Source organism: Dromiciops gliroides, chromosome 3 (assembly GCF_019393635.1).
Source record: "Dromiciops gliroides isolate mDroGli1 chromosome 3, mDroGli1.pri, whole genome shotgun sequence".
Lineage (NCBI taxonomy): Eukaryota > Metazoa > Chordata > Mammalia > Microbiotheria > Microbiotheriidae > Dromiciops > Dromiciops gliroides.
In genome coordinates, this window is record NC_057863.1 from 246,441,887 (window position 1) to 246,463,152 (window position 21,266).

Here is a 21,266-nt window from a genome sequence, read left to right on the forward strand (position 1 = left end):
CTATGCATAAATATTATTTCTTCCTTCTTTTCTTCTTGGTTTATCTTCATCTTCATCTTCTTTCTTCATTGTCTTCTTTGTCTTTTTCTCCATCTTCCTTCTGTCTTCTTCTCCATCTTCCTTCTGTCTTCTTCTCCATCTTCCTTCTGTCTTCTTCTCCATCTTCCTTCTGTCTCCTTCTTCTCCATCTTCATCTTCTTCTTCATCTTCATCTTCATCTTCTTCATCCTCTTCTTCATCTTCATCTTCTTCTTCTTCATCTTCATCTTCTTCATCCTCTTCTTCATCTTCATCTTCATCTTCTTCTTCATCTTCATCTTCATCTTCCTCTTCTTCTTCATCTTCATCTTCCTCTTCTTCTTCATCTTCATCTTCTTCATCCTCTTCTTCTTCTTCTTCTTCTTCTTCTTCTTCTTCTTCTTCTTCTTCTTCCCCCCTTCTTCTTCCCCTTCTTCTTCCCGTTCTTCTTCCCCTTTTTCTTCTTCCCCTTCTGCTCCTCCCCCTCCTTCCTTTTTGTGTTTTCTTGGTATCTCCCATTACAAGTTCCTTTAGGATTTGTCCTTTTGAAATTTGCTTCATTCCCAAATGCAATGTTATGCAAATAGTGATTGAGGCTAGTTACAATTTATTGAATCAGTATCCACATGAACAACTACTGATAATTTAAAATGAAAGAAGGACATAGAGAAAACTTTATTATCTATGCCTTATCAGATTTTTTAAAAAAAGATTATCCAGAGAAGAAAATAAATACAATAGAGGTGGGTAGGTGTATTCCAGAACCCTTTTTATTTAATGTTATATAAAAACATGTATTAATCTACAGGTGGCACTATCTCCTAAAATCCCCACAAAACCTTTGAAAAGAAAAGTAAGCTAGGCTGATGTCAGGCATCACTATTGTTTGCCAGACAAAAGACCCCTGATTGTTAATGAATGAATCTGCTTCCCTTGCTTGCTTTACCTTATTATGTGGAACTTCTTGGTAAAATAACAAATTAAATGATTTAACTGTCATTCCCTCTTAGATGCTTATGAGGAATTGCATGCATATTTGCATTTGACAAATTCCATAGCCTAACCTCACAAGGAGGTCTGAGGATTAATGAGCCAATATGGATAAAGCATTTTACAAACAGAATTTCATTAATCTTTATAACATGATTTCAAAAAACATGAGTCATGGTTGTTACAGCTACAGGGTAAGCACTGACTGGAGTGAAGAAGCAAGTGAGTACCCCAAATACATGCTGGGTAACTGCCTGCTGATTTTTGGCTCATTCATTTTAGTCTAGGCAGGACTTCTTATGGCTCCCTCTTACCTATCAGTTTGTGCTCTGAACTCAGCCTGGATCCAATCATCTTTTTATCAAGAATTTGCACAAAGACATAAACAGCATATTTATCAAACCTGAAGCTGGTATAAAGCTAGGAGATATTGTTAATATGTTTGACAATAGAAACAACATTTTTACAGTTTAGAATGGTGAGTCAAATCTATTTATCATAAAATAATTTATTATTTTCCAGTTACATTTAAATATACTTTTCAACATTTGTTTTCATAAGTTTTTTAGTTCCAAATTTTTCTCCCTCTCTCCCTTCCCTCCCTCCTCCCCAAGACAGAAAGTAATCTGATATAGGTTATATATGAACAATCACATTAAACATATTTCTGCATTAGTCATGTTGTGAAAGAAGAATCAGAACAAAAGGAAAAAACTCAAAAAAGAAAAAAAACAATACAATAATAAAGTAGAAACTGCATTCAGAAATCACAGTTCTTTTTTCTGGGTGTGGAAAACATTTTCCATCATGAGTTCTTTGGAATTGTCTTGCATTATTGCACTACTGAGAAGAGTCAAGTCATCATACAATGTTGCAGTTACTACGTACACTGTTCTCCTGGTTGTGCTCACTTCATTCAGCATCAGTCCAATAAAGTCTTTCCAGGTTTTTCTGAAATCTTCCTGCTCATTATTTCTCACAGCACAATGGTATTCCATTACATTCATATACCACAACTTGTTCAGCCATTCCCTGAATGATGAGCATTCCTTCAATTTCCAATCCTTTGCTACCACAAAGAGACCTGCTATAAATATTTTTGTACATGTGGGTCTTTTTCCTTTTTTTATGATCTCTTTGGGATACAGACCTAGTAGTGGTATTACTGGATCGAAGGGTATGCACAGCCCCATAGTTCTTTAGGTGTAGTTCTGAATTGCTCTCTAGAATGGTTGGATCGGTTCATAACTCCACCAACAATGCATTACTGTTCCAATTTTTCCACACTTTCTCCAATATTTATTATTTTCCTTTTTGTCAAAGTAGCCAATCTAATAGATGTGAGGTGGTACCTCAGAGTTGTTTTAATTTGCATTTCCCTAACCATTAGTTATTTAGAGCATTTTTTCATATGGCAATAGATAGCTTTGATTTCTTCATCTAAAAACTGCCTGTCCATATCCTTTGACCATTTCTCAATTGGGGAATGACTTGGGTTCTTATACATTTGATTTAATTCCCTATATATTTTAGAAATGGGGCCTTTATCAGAAACACTGGCTGTACAAATTGTTTTCCAGCTTACAGCTTCCCTTCTAATTTTGGCTCCATTGCCTCTGTCTGTACAAAACCTTTTTAATATAATGTACTAAAAATCATCCATCTTGCATTTCATAATATTCTCTATCTCTTGTTTGGTCATAAATTGCTCTGCTCTCCATAGATCTGAGAGGTAAACTATTCCTTCTGATGAGTCAAATCTAATATGAAATTTAATTTAAATTCTGAACATCAAAAATGGAACTCAACATTACCCTTTGTAAATTTCTATATATCTGTGGAGTGTGTAGGGGGAAAGGAAACAAGCATTTATTTAGTGCCTACCATGAGTCATGGCCTACTATGTGGCAGACATTCACTGTACTATTTTCTTTACAGACATTATCTCATTTGATCTTTACTACAACCCTGGGAGATAATTGGAAAGAACTACAGTTATTTTTACAGTTGAAGATATGGAGGCAGAAGTTAATCAACTTTCCTTGGGTCACATAGTAAGTGTCCGAGGCTCATTTTGAACACATCTTCCTGACTTAAGGCCTGGTATGCCACATAGCTGCCTTGTGGAAAGTACCACAATTATTCTAGTTTCCTATATTCATAATTGCAGTCATCCTTCACTCATCATTCTCCTTCAGCATATGTACCTAGCTGATGGCTAAGCCATATCAATTATACCTCCATCACATATCTTGCATGTGTCTCCACTTTGCATTCACACTACCCCCACTCAAGTTCAGGCCCTCTTCACTTCTATCCTGAATTATTTAATTAACCTCCTAATTGGTCTCCCTCCCTCAAGTTCCTTGTTCTTCTAAACCATCAGTTTACATAGAATTACCAATAAACAGTTACTAATGAATTAATCCCAAAGCCTAGGTCTTGCTCACATCACCCCTTTACACGCACTCAATAAACTTCATCGGTTCCTAATTACCGCTAGGATCTAATAAAAACTCCTCTGTTTGTTGTTTCAAATTTATAACAACCTGGCTTCACCCTGCCTTTCCTGTTTTTTATATATGACATCACCTCCCATAGTCTTCATTTCAGCTAAGTTAGGTTTGACCAGGACATGATATCTTCCATCTTTGTGCCTTTGTGTAGTGTGTCTCTGATGTGAGAAAAGTACTCTATTCTCACCACGACATCTTGCTATCTCTGATTCCCTTTGAGGGTCAGCTCAAGGGCTTTCTCCTACATGAGGCCTTTCCTGATGTTCCCTGGCTGCTAGAACCTATCTCTCCCTTAAAATTCCCTTACATTTGTTTTGTTTCTAGCTCCTATATCCATGTATCTGGACATGCTATCTCCCTGTTTAGAATGTAAGCTCCTCTAGGGAAGAGACTGTTTGATTTATGTCTTTCTATCCTCTCTGCCTAACATAATACCTGGCACACGTCTTGGCCAGGGGCACAAGGAAATAACTGTGGCTGGATTCAAACTCAGGTCTTCCTGACTTAGTAAAATGCTTGGTTATTGATTGATTGTTCAGCTTTCAAACTGAATCTTGCAATAACCTCCTTATTATTTTTCTTTTTCCAAGTTCTTTGCTATCCAATCCAGCCTATAGTTGCCAAAATAATCATCATAGGATCATAAAACTAAACCTCAAGGGGAAGCTAGGTGGCACAGTGGATAGAACACTGGGCCTGGATTCAGGAGGACCTGAGTTCAAATCCGGCCTCAGACACTTAACACTTACTAGCTGTGTGACCCTGGGCAAGTCACTTAACCCCAATTGCCTCACAAAAACCAAAACCAAACAAAAAAAAATAAACAAAATGTAAACCTCAAAAGGACCTCAAAGGTCACTTAGTCCAATATTTTAATTTTACAGATGAGGAAATAGGTCCAGGCAGGCTAAGAGACTGTGAGACTGGCTTTTTCACCTTCCTCTCCCCATATCTAAGCTACTGCCAAGTCCTTTGGATTCTACCTTTCTAACATCTTTCATATATGCTACTTCTCTCCTCTCAAGCCAACATCTTTCCCCAGCCCTTAATAACCTCTTGCATAGAATACAGCAAGAGACTTCTGATTGAATCTCCTGAATCTATCCTCATTCATCCATCCTCTATTCATCTGTCAGCATATGACATCATGTCATCTGTTCTGCCTCCACCCCCAAATGATTCAACAAACTACATTGGCTCTCTCTCATTTCCAATATAAAATATAAAAGTCTGTTTGGCATTCAAATTCTGTCCATTTCCCATGTCCCCTTTCTAAATCTTCTTATACCTAACTCTCTTTCAAGTAATCTATAATCCAGTGGCAATCATTCCCTTCCTAATTCTCATGTAAAAAAAAAATCTCCTAATTCCAGGCATTTTTACTGACTGTCCCCCATGCATGGAATTCTCTCTCTCCTTATCTCTATAGCCAGCCCTCCTTGACTTCCTTGGAGTTCTAGCTAAAATCTCATCTTTTACTGGAAACCTTTTCTCATTCTCTTTGACACTATAGACTTCCCTCTAAAACTACTGCCAATTTATCCAGGATATATTTTATTTATACATAGTTGTTAGTATGATGTCTCCCCTACTAGAACTCCTCAAGAGCAAGAATGGTTCTTTTCTTTGTTTGTTTTTTGTTGAGGAAATTGGGTTTAGGTGACTTTCCAAGGGTCACACAGCTAGTAAGTGTCAAGTGTCTGAGGCCAGATTTGAACTCAGGTCCTTGTGAATCCAGGGCTGGTACTCTATCCACTGCACCACCTATCTGCCCCTGTTTTTTTTTTCTTTCTTTCTTTTTTCTTTTCTTTATATTCCCAGCATCTGGTACATGGTTGGTACAACATGGTTATTGACTGACTGAATAACTATACTTTAGATGGCTGCTGTTCCAAAAATCAAATATTACTTTTACCCTCTCTGAATTATTGCGCAGATCATACTCAACACCTGGAATGCCGCCTCCCTTCTCCCCTTCTCCCTCTTAGAATTCTGAGCTTCCTTCTTGGCTCTGTTGAATTACCATCTCTGGGTGGGATAGTTTCAAGTCCCCTCACCATTCATGTGGCCAGCTGAGTGGTATAGTGGATAGAGTTCCAGGCCTGGAATTATAAAGACTCATCTTCCTGAGTTCAAATCTGGCCTCAGACACTATAAAGCTATGTGACCCTGGCCAATTCAATTAACCCTATTTGCCTCAGTTTCCTCAACTTTAGAATGAACTGGAGGGGCAGCTTGGTGGCGCAGTGGATAGAGCACCAGCCCTGGAGTCAGGAGTACCTGAGTTCAAATCCAGCCTCAGACACTTAACACTTACCAGCTGTGTGACCCTGGGCAAGTCACTTAACCCCAATTGCCTCACTAAAAAAACAAAAACAAAAACAAAAAACAAAAACAAATAAAATGAACTGGAGAAGGAAATAGCAAACCATTCCAAGATCTCTGCCAAGAAAACCCTGAATAGGATCAGCATGCATGAAAAAAGACTGAGCAACACCACCATACAGGGAACTGCTGTGAACAAGAATCATCTTGTCAGTGCCTCTCTTCACATGTGCCTATAACTGATTCTATCACTCTAAATGTAATTTAATAAGAGAGGAGCTAGCTTGATCTGGAGACTATACAAACAATGATAATGTATCTTGTGAACATTCACAAATGAACATGTATCAGGTAAGTACTATATTCGAAGTATTATGCTAGGTATTGAGAATGCAAAGTAAATTAAAAAAAATATTTGTCCTCCAGGAGTTTACATCTTACACCTGCAAAAATTTAGAGAATATATATTTTACAGATGAGGAAACTGAGGCTCAGAGACATTAAGTAACCTTTTTATGAAACTAATAATGTTCAGAAATGAAATTCAAAGACAGTTCTTCTTGACTTTAAGAGCAGCACTTTAGTGGAACATCCTCAAATGGGTCATAGAAACCTTTGAGAATAACTGGGTTGGAAGTAAGCATATTTATAGGCCAATTGAGGAAGAGAAAGGCTAAGTAAAGTTCAAGGAGACATTTCAGATGCTGAGTATAAATTCCTATTCTCCTAATAACCAGTTTCTGGCCCTACTGGGACCAGGCTCCTCCCCATTCAACCCTCTCTAAACAAAAGCTATAATTAAAAAAAAAAAAAAGATTCCTTTCATTTACTTGACAATACTCTCTGGCAACTCATCACCAACCCAAATTTAACATTTGCTCTACTACTGTTCAATAGCTGAGATGATGCCTATTTTTTGTTTTTCTGTTTCAGAATAATTAGATCATGACAGCAATCCTTTCAGTTTCAGATTATGGGAAGGAATGAAGACTGATTCAGAAGGAACCTTGCTAAGGATCAGGAAGTTCACTATCTTTTAAGAATTTAACAGAAGCAGTTTCATCTTTTTAAGGAAAATACAGAAGGTTCTATAAAGAAGCTCTGTGTGTGTGTCAACACCTCTGCTGAAGAACTTATTGAATCATGAGAAAAATATGAACTTTATGGCCTGGAGCAGCAATAAAGAAAGGCCATTGGGCCACATGGACACTTTTATAGGTAAGGGCCTTCTTAAAAGTTTATGTTTAGAGAAACTAACACTTAGGTGTGTTATGAACCAGTTAAAAAAAAAACAAAACAAGAACACAAAAGAGCTATCAATATAATGACCTTGTGATTCTGAGGGGAAGGACAATGTCAGATTTAATTTTAAAAAAAAGAAAGAAAAAAAGAAAATGCAATATGGAGTGTTTACAAACTGCTTAGGTTATTTACCCAATTCAAGTTTACCAACCCCCACTGAAATCCAACCAGTAATGCTGGTGGGGATGACAGACTTTATATTTTTTAAACAATGTCAGGAATAGAGAATGCTGAGAAGAAACATTCAATCTATAATATTGTTGCCATGTTTGAGGAACAGAATATTGTGCCATTTGATTAAAGCAGACCAACAAATAACTAAATCATAGAAAAACATCTGTGGTGTTATCAGCAAGGTCATTGAGTCTAGGGATGGAGAGGTGGGGGTGTGTATATGTGAGAATGTGTGAATGTGTGCATTCCCTTGTGTGGGTTTATGAAAGTTGGGACAAATCCTCCAGGAGGCTGGGAGGTGCTTACTATATTGTTAACACCTGATGGACCAGTGCTCAGTAATTGGGGAAAGTAGGTAGCAGAGAAAATGCTGCTGCTAGCTTTATGTGAATGTCTATATTAGGTGACTGTGGGAAATGCAAAGAAATGCATGATGTGTTTTCCTGTTTCATGAAGCTTTCAATCTGACTGGAGAGTAGATGACATACTTCAGAAGGTGGGGGGAAGGAGAGAGAGGAAATTTACATGATAATTTTTATTTTATATGTAAAAACAATAGCAAGTGGAACATGATAGAATTTTTTCATGTCCAATCATCTTTTTATTATATTATCTTATGGAAATGTTTGTTTTATTCCATAAATTAAAAATAAAATAATAAAAACTAGAAAGAGATTTCACTGCAACAGAAGGGCTCTTAAAAAGAACCGTATTATTATGTAACTAACAGGAAAAGAATAAATGTTATGGGAGACCCAAGGAGAGAGTAGTCACTGAGGAGCAGAATGGTCAAGGAAGGCTTCCTTAGGGTAGTGATCTTGATGAGTTGGACATTGAAGGATAGGTAGGATTGGAACAAGGTAGAGGATGTTCACTTCCTGAAAGAGGTGATGTCTTATAATCCGGTAATAAAATAAACACCAACAAGAATCTACTTCAACATCAAAGATAGACACCAAAAACCATCTCTAGTGCTTCCTCAATTCTCTTTCAGAAAAACAAAAAACAAACAAACAAACAAAATAAAACCCACCAACCAACCAACAAAAAAGAGCCATCTACACCAAGACATATAAAACAGGCGTCATGGTACTATTTGTAAATTTATGTGACTAATGTTTCCAAGATGATTTTAGGAAGGTTACTGTACTGAATGTGAAACAAACTTGGAAAAATTAGTGTCAACCAATCAGCGAATCAGTTCATAAACCTGTGTTAAACAACCACTAGATTCCAAGCACTGACTTGGTCATGGGAGATACAAAGACAACATTCTAGGGGAAGGGGTATGGAGAAGGGCAAAAAGCACATTCCACAGATTTAATATAAAATACAAAGTGTTTTCTGGGGGCACATAGGCACTACTAATTAGGAGTTGGGGTATAAGGAAAGGCCTCAGGAAGACAGTGGCCACTAAGGTCCCCTTTGAAGAGAGAGATAGATTCTAAGGAGCAATCAATTAGAGGCATCAATTAGAGGAAATAAAAGGAATAGATGTTAACTTTCATTAATTTATATTTACTAAATCTATAAAACCCTTACTCTGACCTTTTGCTTGGCATTTTTTTTCAGAAAATTATTTAGAGGTTTATAATTTTTTGTAAGTTATCCTGTGCGATTCATGTCTGCCCAATACTACTTAAGCACACGTGACACCATTATGAGTATTGATGGTAGTATTTAACCTGGAGGTAGACATTTTACATATGTAAAATATGAAACAGATACAGGTTAAGTGACTCATCCAGGGTCATGTGGCTAATAAGTTTCTGAGGCAGGTTTCAAACTGAGGTCTTCCTGACTTGTGATCCAGCACTCTGTGCCAATAACTGCTTCTTGCTCTCTAATTGTTTCATGTATGTGTACACGCATTTTAGTAAAGATTTAAAACCTTTGTGGGCAGTCACTGTGGCTTCTGGTACATCTCAGCTACACTTAGCATGGTACTACCAATACAACAAATAAACATCTTAGTTATTTAGTAATTTATTCTCATTTCTCTTTACATCAGTAGTTTACATTCATTTCCACCATTTTATTCTTGTCACCTTTATTAGTTGCCTACTCATGAAACTTAGGTTTGTCCTTGCTTAAACAAAATTAACCATTGCTTGTTATGAATTTGACCAAGGAGCACAACCCAGGAAACTCAGAGTTGTAGTTCATAGTTTAATAGAAGCAAGATCATTTTTAATAATAATTTTTCCAAAACCATGCACCCCTAGATTTTGCTAATGTAACAACAGTACTCTAGGGGAGGAAAATGAAACAAAACAAACAAACAAAAACACTTTTCTTTCAACTATTACAACACTCAGATAAATGCAGATTTATAATCAGCAGCAGACCTCCACAAAGGAAGAAGTTTTATTCTATATCTACATCATTTCAATACATTTGTCAAAATTGAAACATACATTTCAATAAATTCCTCCACTTCCATTCTTTAAATTTTATCATTGTTTAACTTTAAAGCACAAATCACGCTACTTACCACTGGCATGATAATATGGTTATTAGATCATTTAATATATTATATTACCATTCAAAGAGATTTGTTCAGTTACTCATAATCCCCAACTCCTATGAGCTCCTGAGCTTCCCCAGCACCAAGATTATCCTTATAGCACTCTAACAAAATATTTTAAATGACTGTGTATAATAAATAAGCAATCATGTTTTCTTTAAACTGATTAATTAATGCCTCACAAGAGTAATTACTATTTTTCAGCTATATGTATATATTTATATATGTAGATTCTGTTTTTTTGAATACAATACAAATTTATTTAAAAGCATTTCTACATCCAGAGTAATTTTGTCATGAAATTCTTCAGTCACATGGTAATAATTAGTATCATGGGTATACATTAAACTGTTTAATATTATGACAGTGACTTCACATTTGACAAACCTCAGGAATTGCTCGAGGAATGGCTGACAATGATGGCAAGGCAATGTGGCAAAAGATATGGGTATCTATGACTTCCTATTCATCTCTTTTTTATGCCTCATTTAATAGTTCAGCAACAACACGATATAATCCAATTAGAAGGTATAAACTTAAGGAAAGAAGTACAAGGAGGAAACATATTTCAGAGTAGGTGAAAAGATTATGCTAGAACTTAGAAGTGAAACTTAAATTGCTTGTCTACCTCCCTTCCTAGTCATCTGAAACTAATGTTTTTCACTCGGTATTGAAAAAAAATATGATAAATAATTTGCCCTATACTATATGTAGAAATGTGTGTATTTAACATCAATCGTGATGACAAGTTCCATAAATAAGAATGTTTCACAAGACTGTTCAAGAGTTATCCTAGATTAAGGCTCTGCCCACACAATGCTAAATAAAAACAAATCAATAAATTCAGTGCAAAAATTATATATATATATATATGTACATACAAATTTTAAAAAAAATATGCCCATTTTTTGTATAGCATAAAACAAGGCAGTTGTCATGCTTGTCCTTGCATAGTTAGTAAAACACCCCAAAAGTGTCAAGATAAGGGTATATTAATAAATAGCTAACCACTGAAATAAGTACTTTGGTTTTGAGTTGTTGAATCTAGTACCTACCTGCAGAAGTTTTCACAATTTCAGTCGTATTCCTGAGACCCATGAAGTCAAATTGATAAAGTCGCCATGATTTCTGATCAGCAGCCTCCACTGAATTTTTCCTCCATCTATAAACCATTTCTTCCTTGGGGTAGCCATCTGAAAACACATGACAAATGTGAAACTTAGTGGGGAAATTTCATGAACTATTAATTCTATCATCTTGTTTTATGACCACTGATGAGAAATTAAATTGTTGAGGTGCCTTTTCCCAGTGATTTCCTACGAAGAGTCTATTAAAAATAGTTGCAATGTAAAAAAATGCAGGTGCCATCCAAACAAGACATAATGATGTAATATATGGAAAGCATATTTCAACCTTAAAATGTTGAACACATGTCAGTTATTGTTTATGAAATATTATATTTCTCTACAGAACTCTGGAGGGAAGACATTAATATGTCTGATTAATCCACAATTTAGACGAGCTAATAGTCAATATTTTTGAGAGGAAGATTTTTGCTTCTAAACTACATGTAACTTCTTGAAAATGGATGCTTAATCATAGGCAGCAAGACAATTTTTTTTCAAATAAAATGTTGAATAAATCAAAATAATTTTCACCTCTTTATATTAAAGTAGTTCAATTGACATTTATATAACAATTGAAGTCAAGTGTAGTGCCACAACATAAGACTTCAACATGTAATTTTGTACTCACCAAGTAATCACGTTAAGTGAAAATCCTAAACAACTGAGATGCTTCTAAATAATGCAAATGGAAAATATTCATTTTATATATATACAAATATATTGCATTATTTAGAAGCATTTTGAATACAATACAAATTTATGAGAAAAAGTAACATCTGTGTGTTATATATATGTAACACAGATGTTACTCTTTCTGTTTACTACTATGGTTTGGGAAAGCGGGCTTCTCTTTGTTTGCTCCAGTTGTTATCAAACGAAAAAACAAACAAACATGTCCCTGAATAGTCATCTCTGCTATTTCAGATGATGGATAGCCAGGACCAAAGCCTCAGTTTCCAAATTTGAACCACAGAGTATTATAGGAACTCATATATGAAAACAAGCAGTAATGGAAACCCACCATCACCATGATAGTTGCAGCTCCCTTGCTTCCATGGCCATACCTCACTCTGCTGAGTGACTTATCTACCTTAATGATGATACATCCTTGCTTTGGTTGTCTAAGAGCCAAGATGTCAGTCTCAAACTAAATCAGAACCAGAAAATGTTTGTTTTGTTTTTTTGTTTTTGTGGGGCAATGAGGGTTAAGTGACTTGTCCAGGGTCACACAGCTAGTAAGTGTCAAGTGTCTGAGGCCGGATTTGAACTCAGGTCCTCCTGAATCCAAGGCTGGTACTTTATCCACTGTGCCATCTAGCTGCCCCCAGAAAATGCTTGGATAGTGTATCATAAAATCTGCTTTCAATTGCTGGAATTGAGAATGAACTTCTCCCTTCCTTCCTCTAAAACTTACACAGTTGATACCTCTGCTATTTTATCAGCCTAGAAAGTGGACATTTCTTCTTCCTGTTGCTAAGCCCATGGCCAACTAACATTGTTCTTTATAGCTAAGCTTCCCTTCAGTAGAGATTCTTTTGTCTTATTGTAAACAACCAAAACCTGGGCAAGTCACTTAACTCTGCCTCACTTTTCTCATGTGTAAAATGAGCTGGAGAAGGAAATAGCAAATTCTTCCAGTATCATTGCCAAGAAAACTCCAAATGGTTTTCGAAGAGTCAGACATGACTAAAAACATGAAGTATAGCATTTGTTTTGATTATGGAGTCCTAATAGCTTCATGACTGTTGGAGGCCAAGAAGTATTCTCTGAAAAATTATGTAAATCTTCGATCCTTTTCTCTACATTAACCTGTATTCTGGAAGTGCTTTTCCATTACTCCTCTCAGGCTTCATACAAATAGGGTTAATGTATTGAAAAATGATCTGTGACTTTTTTTTCTTATCTTACAATTACAAATAACTATCTGGAAAAAAATAGATTTACCCTATTAGGGAGACCATGTAATATAGTGGATGATTGATAAGATTCTTGTACTAAATGCATCATTTATTAGCTTGAAGACTTAGAGTAAATGCTTTTTTATTTTTGTGACTCAGGTGTCTCATCTATAAAATAGAGATAACAATACAGTTAGTACCTACCCCACAAGACACGAAGGCTCAGATGAGATAATGGATAGAAAATATTTTGAAAACCTTAGTCTTTTTATTACTGTTGATTTGGTATGTTACCTTAAAATTTTAATGAAATTTCTATAGAACTGATTTATTTTTTGCAGGGCAATGAGGGTTAAGTGACTTGCCCAGGGTCACACAGCAATTAAGTGTCAAATGTCTGAGGCCGGATTTGAACTCAGGTATTCCTGAATCCAGGGCCAGTGTTTTATCCACTATGCCACCTAGCTGTCCCTATCATAACTTTTAATTATACAAGTCATGCTAAAACTAAAACTTTTATTCTTAATGGAGATAAGTCTATTCATATGGTCAATATAGAACATTTGTACTATAAAGTTTATTAACTGGATTCAGAATTTTTTCACAAATCTTTGACCCAATTGAGCAAATTAAAGAGAATTTATGTCTCTTCCTCTATAAACTCTTCACCCTATTATGCATCACCACTACAGCTTTATACTTAAGATTTAAATGAATGTCCTTTTATAGATTACTTCTTGAAAATACATCATTTATGGGGGCAGCTATGTGGCACAGTGGATAAAGCACCGGCCTTGGATTCAGGAGGACCTGAGTTCAAATCTGGCCTCAGACACTTGACACATACTAGCTGTGTGACCCTGGGCAAGTCATTTAACCCTCATTGCCCCATGAAAAAAAATAAAAACAAGAAAATATAGTATTTATGTACATATGCTACCCATTTTCGTAACTAAAATGGAAAAAGGAACAGTCAAATACTAAAGGAGTAACTGCAATAGGCCAAAGTTGTCGGTACACTTTATGTCTTTCCCCAGACTTCTATCATCTATTAGCTTTGTGATGCCCCCAAACCTAATCTAGTTATTCACAATCTAGAAAATTTCTTTGGCTTTATGACCTATTCGTCAGTCTTCTCTTCTAGGGAATGTAAATCTTGACCCAATTCCAACATTCTAGCTTAAGGATAAACAAAATCAACACCATTCTGCCCTAGAAAACTCTTCCAAAAATTTAAAAACAGAAATAACAACATTACTTTCTACCTGTCCACATCAGTTCTCAGGTATGGCCACACATTAGTGAAAGAATTTAACTACATCCTTTAATTCTAGGAAAAAGTTATTACCTAGTAGAGAATAGAATCTATCAGAAGCCACAGACCATTACATGAAATTCTTTAAAATTGTGCTAGAGGGGGCAGCTAAGTGGCACAATAGATAAAGCCCCATCCTTGGATTCATGAGGAATCCAGCCTCAGACACTTGACACTTACTAGCTGTGTGACCCTGGGCTAGTCACTTAACCCTCATTGCTCTGCAAAAACAAAACAAAACAAAACAAAAACTGTGCTGGAAAGGCAGGAAGAGAGATTCTTTTTTTAAAGTTTTTTTTTTTATCAAGTATTTTATTTTCCCCCAATTGCATGTAAACCAATTTTCAACATTTGTTTTTAAAACCAAGTTCCAAATTCTCTCTACTTCCCCACTCCCCTCATTGAAAAAGTAAGCAATTTGATAAGTTATAAAAGTGTCATCATGCAAAACTTATTTCCATATTGGTCATGTTGTGAAAGAACACAGACCAAAAATTAAAAAAAATAAAAAACAAAGAAAAATAAAATAAAAAAAAAAACAGCAACTATGTTTCAATCTGTTTCCAGACTCCATCAGTTCTTTCTCTGGGGATGGATAGCAGTTTTCATCATAAGTCCTTCAGAATTGTCTTGGATCATTGTATTGCTGAGAATAATTAAGTCATTCACAGTTGATCATCTTACAATATTACTGTTACTATGTACAAGGTTCTGGTTCTACTAATTTCACTTTGCATCAGTACATGTAAGTCCCTCCAGGTTTTTCTGAGAGCATTTAACATATTGTTTCTTATTTCACATGGGTATTCCAACATGATCATGTACAACAATTTGTTCAGTAATTTTCCAGTTGATGGGCATCAGGAGGGGAAATTTTAAAAATATTAGAATGGGATCCTTGCCGCTATCAAAAAAAAAAGTTACCAAAGAAGTCTTGGATTTGGAGATGGAATCCTGCCTCTCCTCCTTGTTACCTATGCCACATTTTCCTTCTTTATCTGAAAAATGAAAAGGACAATACCTTGAGGTCTCACCTAGTTTTATAATCTTCGTATTTATTCTAGGATTCTAATTGTAAGCCCAACTTGTATTATAATAATTGCTGCAGTGTCTGGTCATTGAGAAATGAAACTTCAAATATAAAGTGAAAATTAATAAATAGGGGCAGCTTGGTGGCACAATAGATATAGCACCAGCCCTGGATTCAGGAGGACTTGAGTTCAAATGTGGCCTCAGACATTTGACATTTACTAGCTGTGTGACTCTGGGCAAGTCACTTACCGCCAATTGCCTTAACCAAAAATAATCAATGAATAAATATTTATTAAGTACATACTATTTGTCAGTCCCATACCCATTAAGCACTGTATAACCTGGTTTTACCACTTTCCTATTAAGAAATATCTTTAGGAAATTTACAATTATATTGTATAGTTGAAAACAAGAAAATAGTCTTAGAACTTTTTATCTTTTTCCTACAGGTTTATTTTGATTTCGTTTGTTCCAAGACCTGTAATTTCACTGGTGTAGAGAATTCATAACAAGGAAATTCTCTCAATCAGCGCAGATCTGCACTTCCTTTGTAACTTAATACTCTTCAGAGAATTGTCTTGGGGAAATGAGTGTTTGAGTAACTTGCCCAGGGTTATACAGAAGGCCTGTTTGTGTCAGAGGTGAACTGACAACCAAGGCTTCCTGAGCTTAAGGCAGTCAAGCCTCTATTCCTTGGTAGAATGTTTTCTGTTAAAGTTGTTATTAGCATTTAGAATTATATTTCAATGTGACAATAAGGTATTTAGGGCATAATATACAGAATTAAGGTCCAATTAGAGCAACTGAAGATATGGCACTTTTAAGATATATTATGGTATTCCTTATCATAAGGAAAGGCATTGAAATCACTATTTTCTCTACAACCTAAATTCTTTGTTCTCTTCTCAAATGGGGACATATTTAAATTTGGAGGAAGTACTTAGAAAATTGGCAAGACTACTGCTTGCATCAAGTAGATTATTCTACATGGTTTTTGTTCTGTGCATCAAACTGCAAGCAACAATTTACTATTTTAAAATGTTTAAGTCTACACATGAGACATGGTGTGGTGAAGTAGATAGGGAACTGGCTTTGAAGGCAGGAATACCTGGATGCAGGTTACTCATATTGAAAAAAGACTCGGGGCAGCTAGGTGGCCCAGTGGATAAAGCACTGGCCCTGGATTCAGGAGGACCCGGGTTCAAATCCGGTCTCAGACATTTGCCACTTACTAGCTGTGTGACCCTGGACAAGTCACTTAAGCCCAATTGCCTCACCAAAAAAAAAAAAAAAGACTCTATGTAACCCTTAGTAAGGCACTTAATACCTCAGTAATCTAAGCAATACTTCTAGACTATAAATTGCCTGGGCAGATAGGTGTCACTGTGGATAGTTCTGGATCGAGAGGTAGGAAGACCTGAGTTCAAGTCCAGCTCTAGATCCTTATGAGCTGTGTGACCCTGGGCAAGTCATTTTACCCTCACTCTCCTCATCCATAAAATGAACTGGAGAAGGAAATGACAAACAACTTTAGTACTTTTGCCAAAAAAACAAAACATACACAAACCAAAAACAAAAGGGGTCAAAAAGAGTCGAACACTACTGAAAAAAGGCTAAGTAACACAACAAGAAACTATATAAATTTCTTAGAAAGTACCAATCAACATTGGCAAAAGTTTTCTCACTAGAGAAGTCCCTTACCAATAATAAAAGCACAGGTGTAATTCTTACTCCTTAAATCTACACAATCATTGATGAATAAGGCAGGTGACTAAGTGACTATATGTCTTTACTTGGATGTCCTCATTTCCTTCCACTTAGTAAGCTAGGTGGTGCAAGTAGATAGAGTATGCAAATGAAATTGGGAGGATCTGAGTTAAAATTTGATCTTAGACACTTACTAGCTGTATGACTTTGGGAAAGTCACTTAATCTCAATTACCTTAAACACCCAGGGCCATCTCCATTTATCTTCATGTATATCTTGCCACTGGACCCAGATGGCTCTGGAGGAGAGAGTGAGGCTGGTGACTTTGCACAGCCCTGCCTCACTTAAATCCAATTCACAGCAAGTCATAACATTATCCAGATGTCATGGTCCTTTTTCAGAATGAAGGACAGGGCAGCTAGGTGGCACAGTGGATAGAGCACTGTCCCTGGAGTCAGGAGTACCTGAGTTCAAATCCGGCCTCAGACACTTAACACATACTAGCTGTGTGACCCTGGGCAAGTCACTTAACCCCAATTGCCTCACTAAAAAAAAAAAAGAAAAGAAAAGAGAATGAAGGACAAACAACAACGACCTTGGATATTTGTAGCAAGTGAGACAAGGAGCAGGAAGTGAATGAGAAGAAAGAAGAGAGTTCATTGAACAGCATCTCTTGGTTTCTTCTATCCCTTATGTCCAGTTTCTTTCTTAAAATTACAGCCACTCTTCATATTTATATGGCACTTTAAGGTTTACAAGGCACCTTTTCCCACTGCAACGCTGGGAGTTGGTGCTATATTATTATGATTCTCATTTCATAAAGGAAGGAACTGAGTCTCAGAGATGTTATGGGACTTGACCAATTGCCACATGGGTAGTAAGTGTCAGAACCAGTGTGAGAATACGGGTCCCTTGATTTGAAGTTCACACATCTTCCACTATAATGTGCTGCCTTCCTTAGCATCAAAATTGTACAGTATTTACTTCATTCTGCAGAGTACTATAGAAATAAAAAAACAACAGAGACAAAATCCCAGACTTCTGTCAGCTTACTGACTAGTAGTGCTCTCAGTCCAGCTTTGTCACCAAATAGCTGTGTTACCTCAGACATTTTATTTTGGGGGCATTCCGCTCCCTCATCAATAAAGTGAGGGGATTGGACTAAATGATCTTAAAGTCCTCTTACACTCCTAATAATCAACAAATCCTTGACCCTGGGCAAATCATTCCACTTCTTAGCACCTGTTTCCTTATGTATAAAATGAAAACAATGCTTTGTGATACATTTAAGCCTTTATTAACCTTTCTGCTTCTTGCATTTCTCATGCAAATATATATGTGTATATATATATACACACATATATGAATACACATATATACATATAAATATACATTTGTATATATAGATATTGATAAAATGTGAGAGCTTTCTTTTTGAAATTACAGAAGCTCCATGTGTTTTTTGTTTTTAATCTGGTTCAACTGTCTACTGGGAGAACATGGAAATCAGAATAGAAGAGGAAATCTTTAAAGATTTAAAAATTGCTTCAAATGCAGAGTGTATCTATGTGGGGCAACTGAATCATGTTGGAATTGAGTCCAGAACTATCACTTAATATCATTTTCAGACAGTGTGGTGAAAATCAATTTTCTAAAAATTTCCCTTTTTTCATCCTTCATAAATATGAATTAGATAAAATTAATCAACATTGGATATAATTCCTATAACTTGCACTAATTCCCAGGGTTGTTGTGGAGATTGAATGGGATATTGTATTAAAAGTTACTTGCAATCTCAAAGCACTACATAAATATTAGTTTTAATATCTTATTGTAATCACAATTATAGTTAAAATTAAGGTAGTTCCTTGCAGTTTTCAATATTTCCCCCTCAAAATGATTACATTAGAGAAACATTGTTATAACCATTTTATAGATGAGAAATGTATCAGAGAGGTTAGATGATTTGTCTAAGATGATAAAGCTAGTAAAAGGGGTTAAGGGGATATAATGACATCATGAATTTGACTCCAAGGTCACTATTTGTGTTTCTATAGTCAGCCTCAAAACATTATTGGCTAATAGAAATAATTAATGGCCATATTCAGATTTGCTAACAATGAATATCAGAGAATCATAGATTATTAGAACCTGACAGGACTGCAGAGGTCATCTTGTTCAAGGCCTATGTGAACAAGAAAATGCTTTACAATGCCCATGATAAATATTCATCTAGACTTTGCTTGAAGATCTAGAAAGAGGAAGAATCCACTACCTTCTGAAGCATACCATTCAATTTTTGTAGAGGTCTACTTATTAGAAGTTTGTTGTTCATATCAAGTCAAAATTTGACTATAACCTCTATCAATTTCTATTAGTCTTCCTTTCTTCAGCCAAGTCTAATCTTTCTTCCACATGATATTCCTTCAAATACTTGAAGAAGATTATCATGTCCCTCTGTCTTCTCTCCTGGAGGTTAAACATCCCTATTTTCTTCAACCTATCTTTCACAAAGGTTTTCTTTCATTCTTTGTGTGTGTGTGTGTGTGTGTGTGTGTGTGTGTGTATGTGGGCGGGGGGGGGAGGAGAATGGGGGTTAAGTTACTTGCCCAAGGTCACACAGCTAGTAAGTGTCAAGTGTCTGAGTGCGGATTTGAACTCAGGTCCTCCTGAATCCAGAACTGGTGCTTTATCTACTGTGTCACCTAGCTGACTCTCTCTTACCATGTTTCTATGGATACTTCCCAGTTGTCAATGTCCTTTCCACAATGTGGTACCTCATGCTAAATACAACATTCCAGATGGTGTCAAGCCCTCCCCTCCATGGTTGGCATGATTTATCAAAAAGCCAAATACTTCTTTCTTCCTTGTCCATCCATTCCATCCTTAATTCCAGATCTTCACTTGGCCCATAAAATTAGAACCAGAAGCATAAATATTCCATACTCAAGCAGCATTTTTCTCATACCAAAATCTGCAGATGTTAACCCTCACTTACCCTTTGAGATAAAAATATTATTTCTTCTTTAGTATTACCAGAGCTCTGAATTTTCTTTCCAACAGACAGTGTCATTATTTAAAATTCTAGCCCTTCAAGCAAAACACTGAAAATAGCTTGACTCCCTTCCTCCCACTCCTTCGAAAATCCCTCTTTCACCATATACTCCAGTGAGCTCTCCTTCCATGTCCCAGTGCATAATGGAGGAAGTACCTGGTTGGCAGTTACGCTTGTGTCCACATAGATAACCTTTGAAGGTTCACTTCCAGACATCCGTTTACCTATTTCTGGGCCATTTCTTTTTCACTCTGCTGCCTTTATGTACAGGCCAACAGGTCAACAGCCAGCACTAGTTTGAGGAGAATTATATTGCCTAGCAGTCTTTTGTCTGGGGAGAGGTAACATTTGCTTTGAGTGATGTGAGTTAAATGGTAGTGGCCTTAGTTATGGGATTTGACCTACTTTGAGAGTCCTGTGGAGGGCAAAGGGGGTAAAACTCATTTTGAAAGAGACATAAGGAAGAATTTTTTTCAGCATCTCATTTCATTTCTATGCAAGACTAAAAATGGAATGCTGCCTTCCTAATCCATCACAATCACTTTTTCTCCTGTCACTGGTGATGTACGCCATATCAACAATTATACTCAGCTGACTTCAAAGGAACTTGCTTTCCCGATGCTTAGGCTGGCAGACTAGACCAGATCTTCCAGTGACAGTACCATCAGTTTTGCACTTGCTGAAATACTGCTGAGTATTCAGTAGGACCTCTGAAATACTATGGTATACCAGGGTTGGTTGCAACTTTCAGTATTCTATTTTTCTATAGAATTGAATAATAATGATCATGTCCCTTTAACCATATATTTAGATGTCTCTATATAATTTTATGAATTCCTTTAAGAGAATTTCACGCCATACTGCCCCAAAACAATACCAATGTGTAACAGAAAAAATATCTAAAAAATTGAGAAAAAGTAGTAAATTTAAAGCACAAATATATTATTACTTCAATAATAGTTTTTAATTTATGAAATAGAAAGAAATTTTATATTTTTCCTTCACAGTTATTATATTGAACAAATGAAAAGCTGCTTTGTAGAGTATAAAATACTATAGCAAATAGGAAATATTTATTTTTATTTTTATTATTTTGCAAAGGCAATGAGATGGTGCTTTGAATAGAACTCCGGGTTTGACTTCAAGGAGATATGAGTTCAAATCCAGTCTCAGACACTTATTAGCTGCATGACCCTGAGAAAGTCACTTTACCTTGTTTTCCACAGTTTCCTCATATGTAAAATAAGTTGGAGAAGGAAATAGAAAACCACTCCAGTTTT

At 36.1% G+C, this 21,266-nt stretch overlaps 1 protein-coding gene across 1 annotated transcript in view; it reads right to left on the bottom strand.

Annotated features, from left to right (window-relative positions):
* LOC122748834 (gamma-aminobutyric acid receptor subunit gamma-3) overlaps positions 1-21,266 on the bottom strand; it is a 383,914-nt gene that overhangs the window by 132,765 nt on the left and 229,883 nt on the right. The window contains exon 3 of the mRNA XM_043994833.1: positions 10,908-11,045. Coding sequence (XP_043850768.1) covers positions 10,908-11,045 — 138 coding nt within the window. The remainder of the gene's footprint in view (positions 1-10,907; positions 11,046-21,266) is intronic.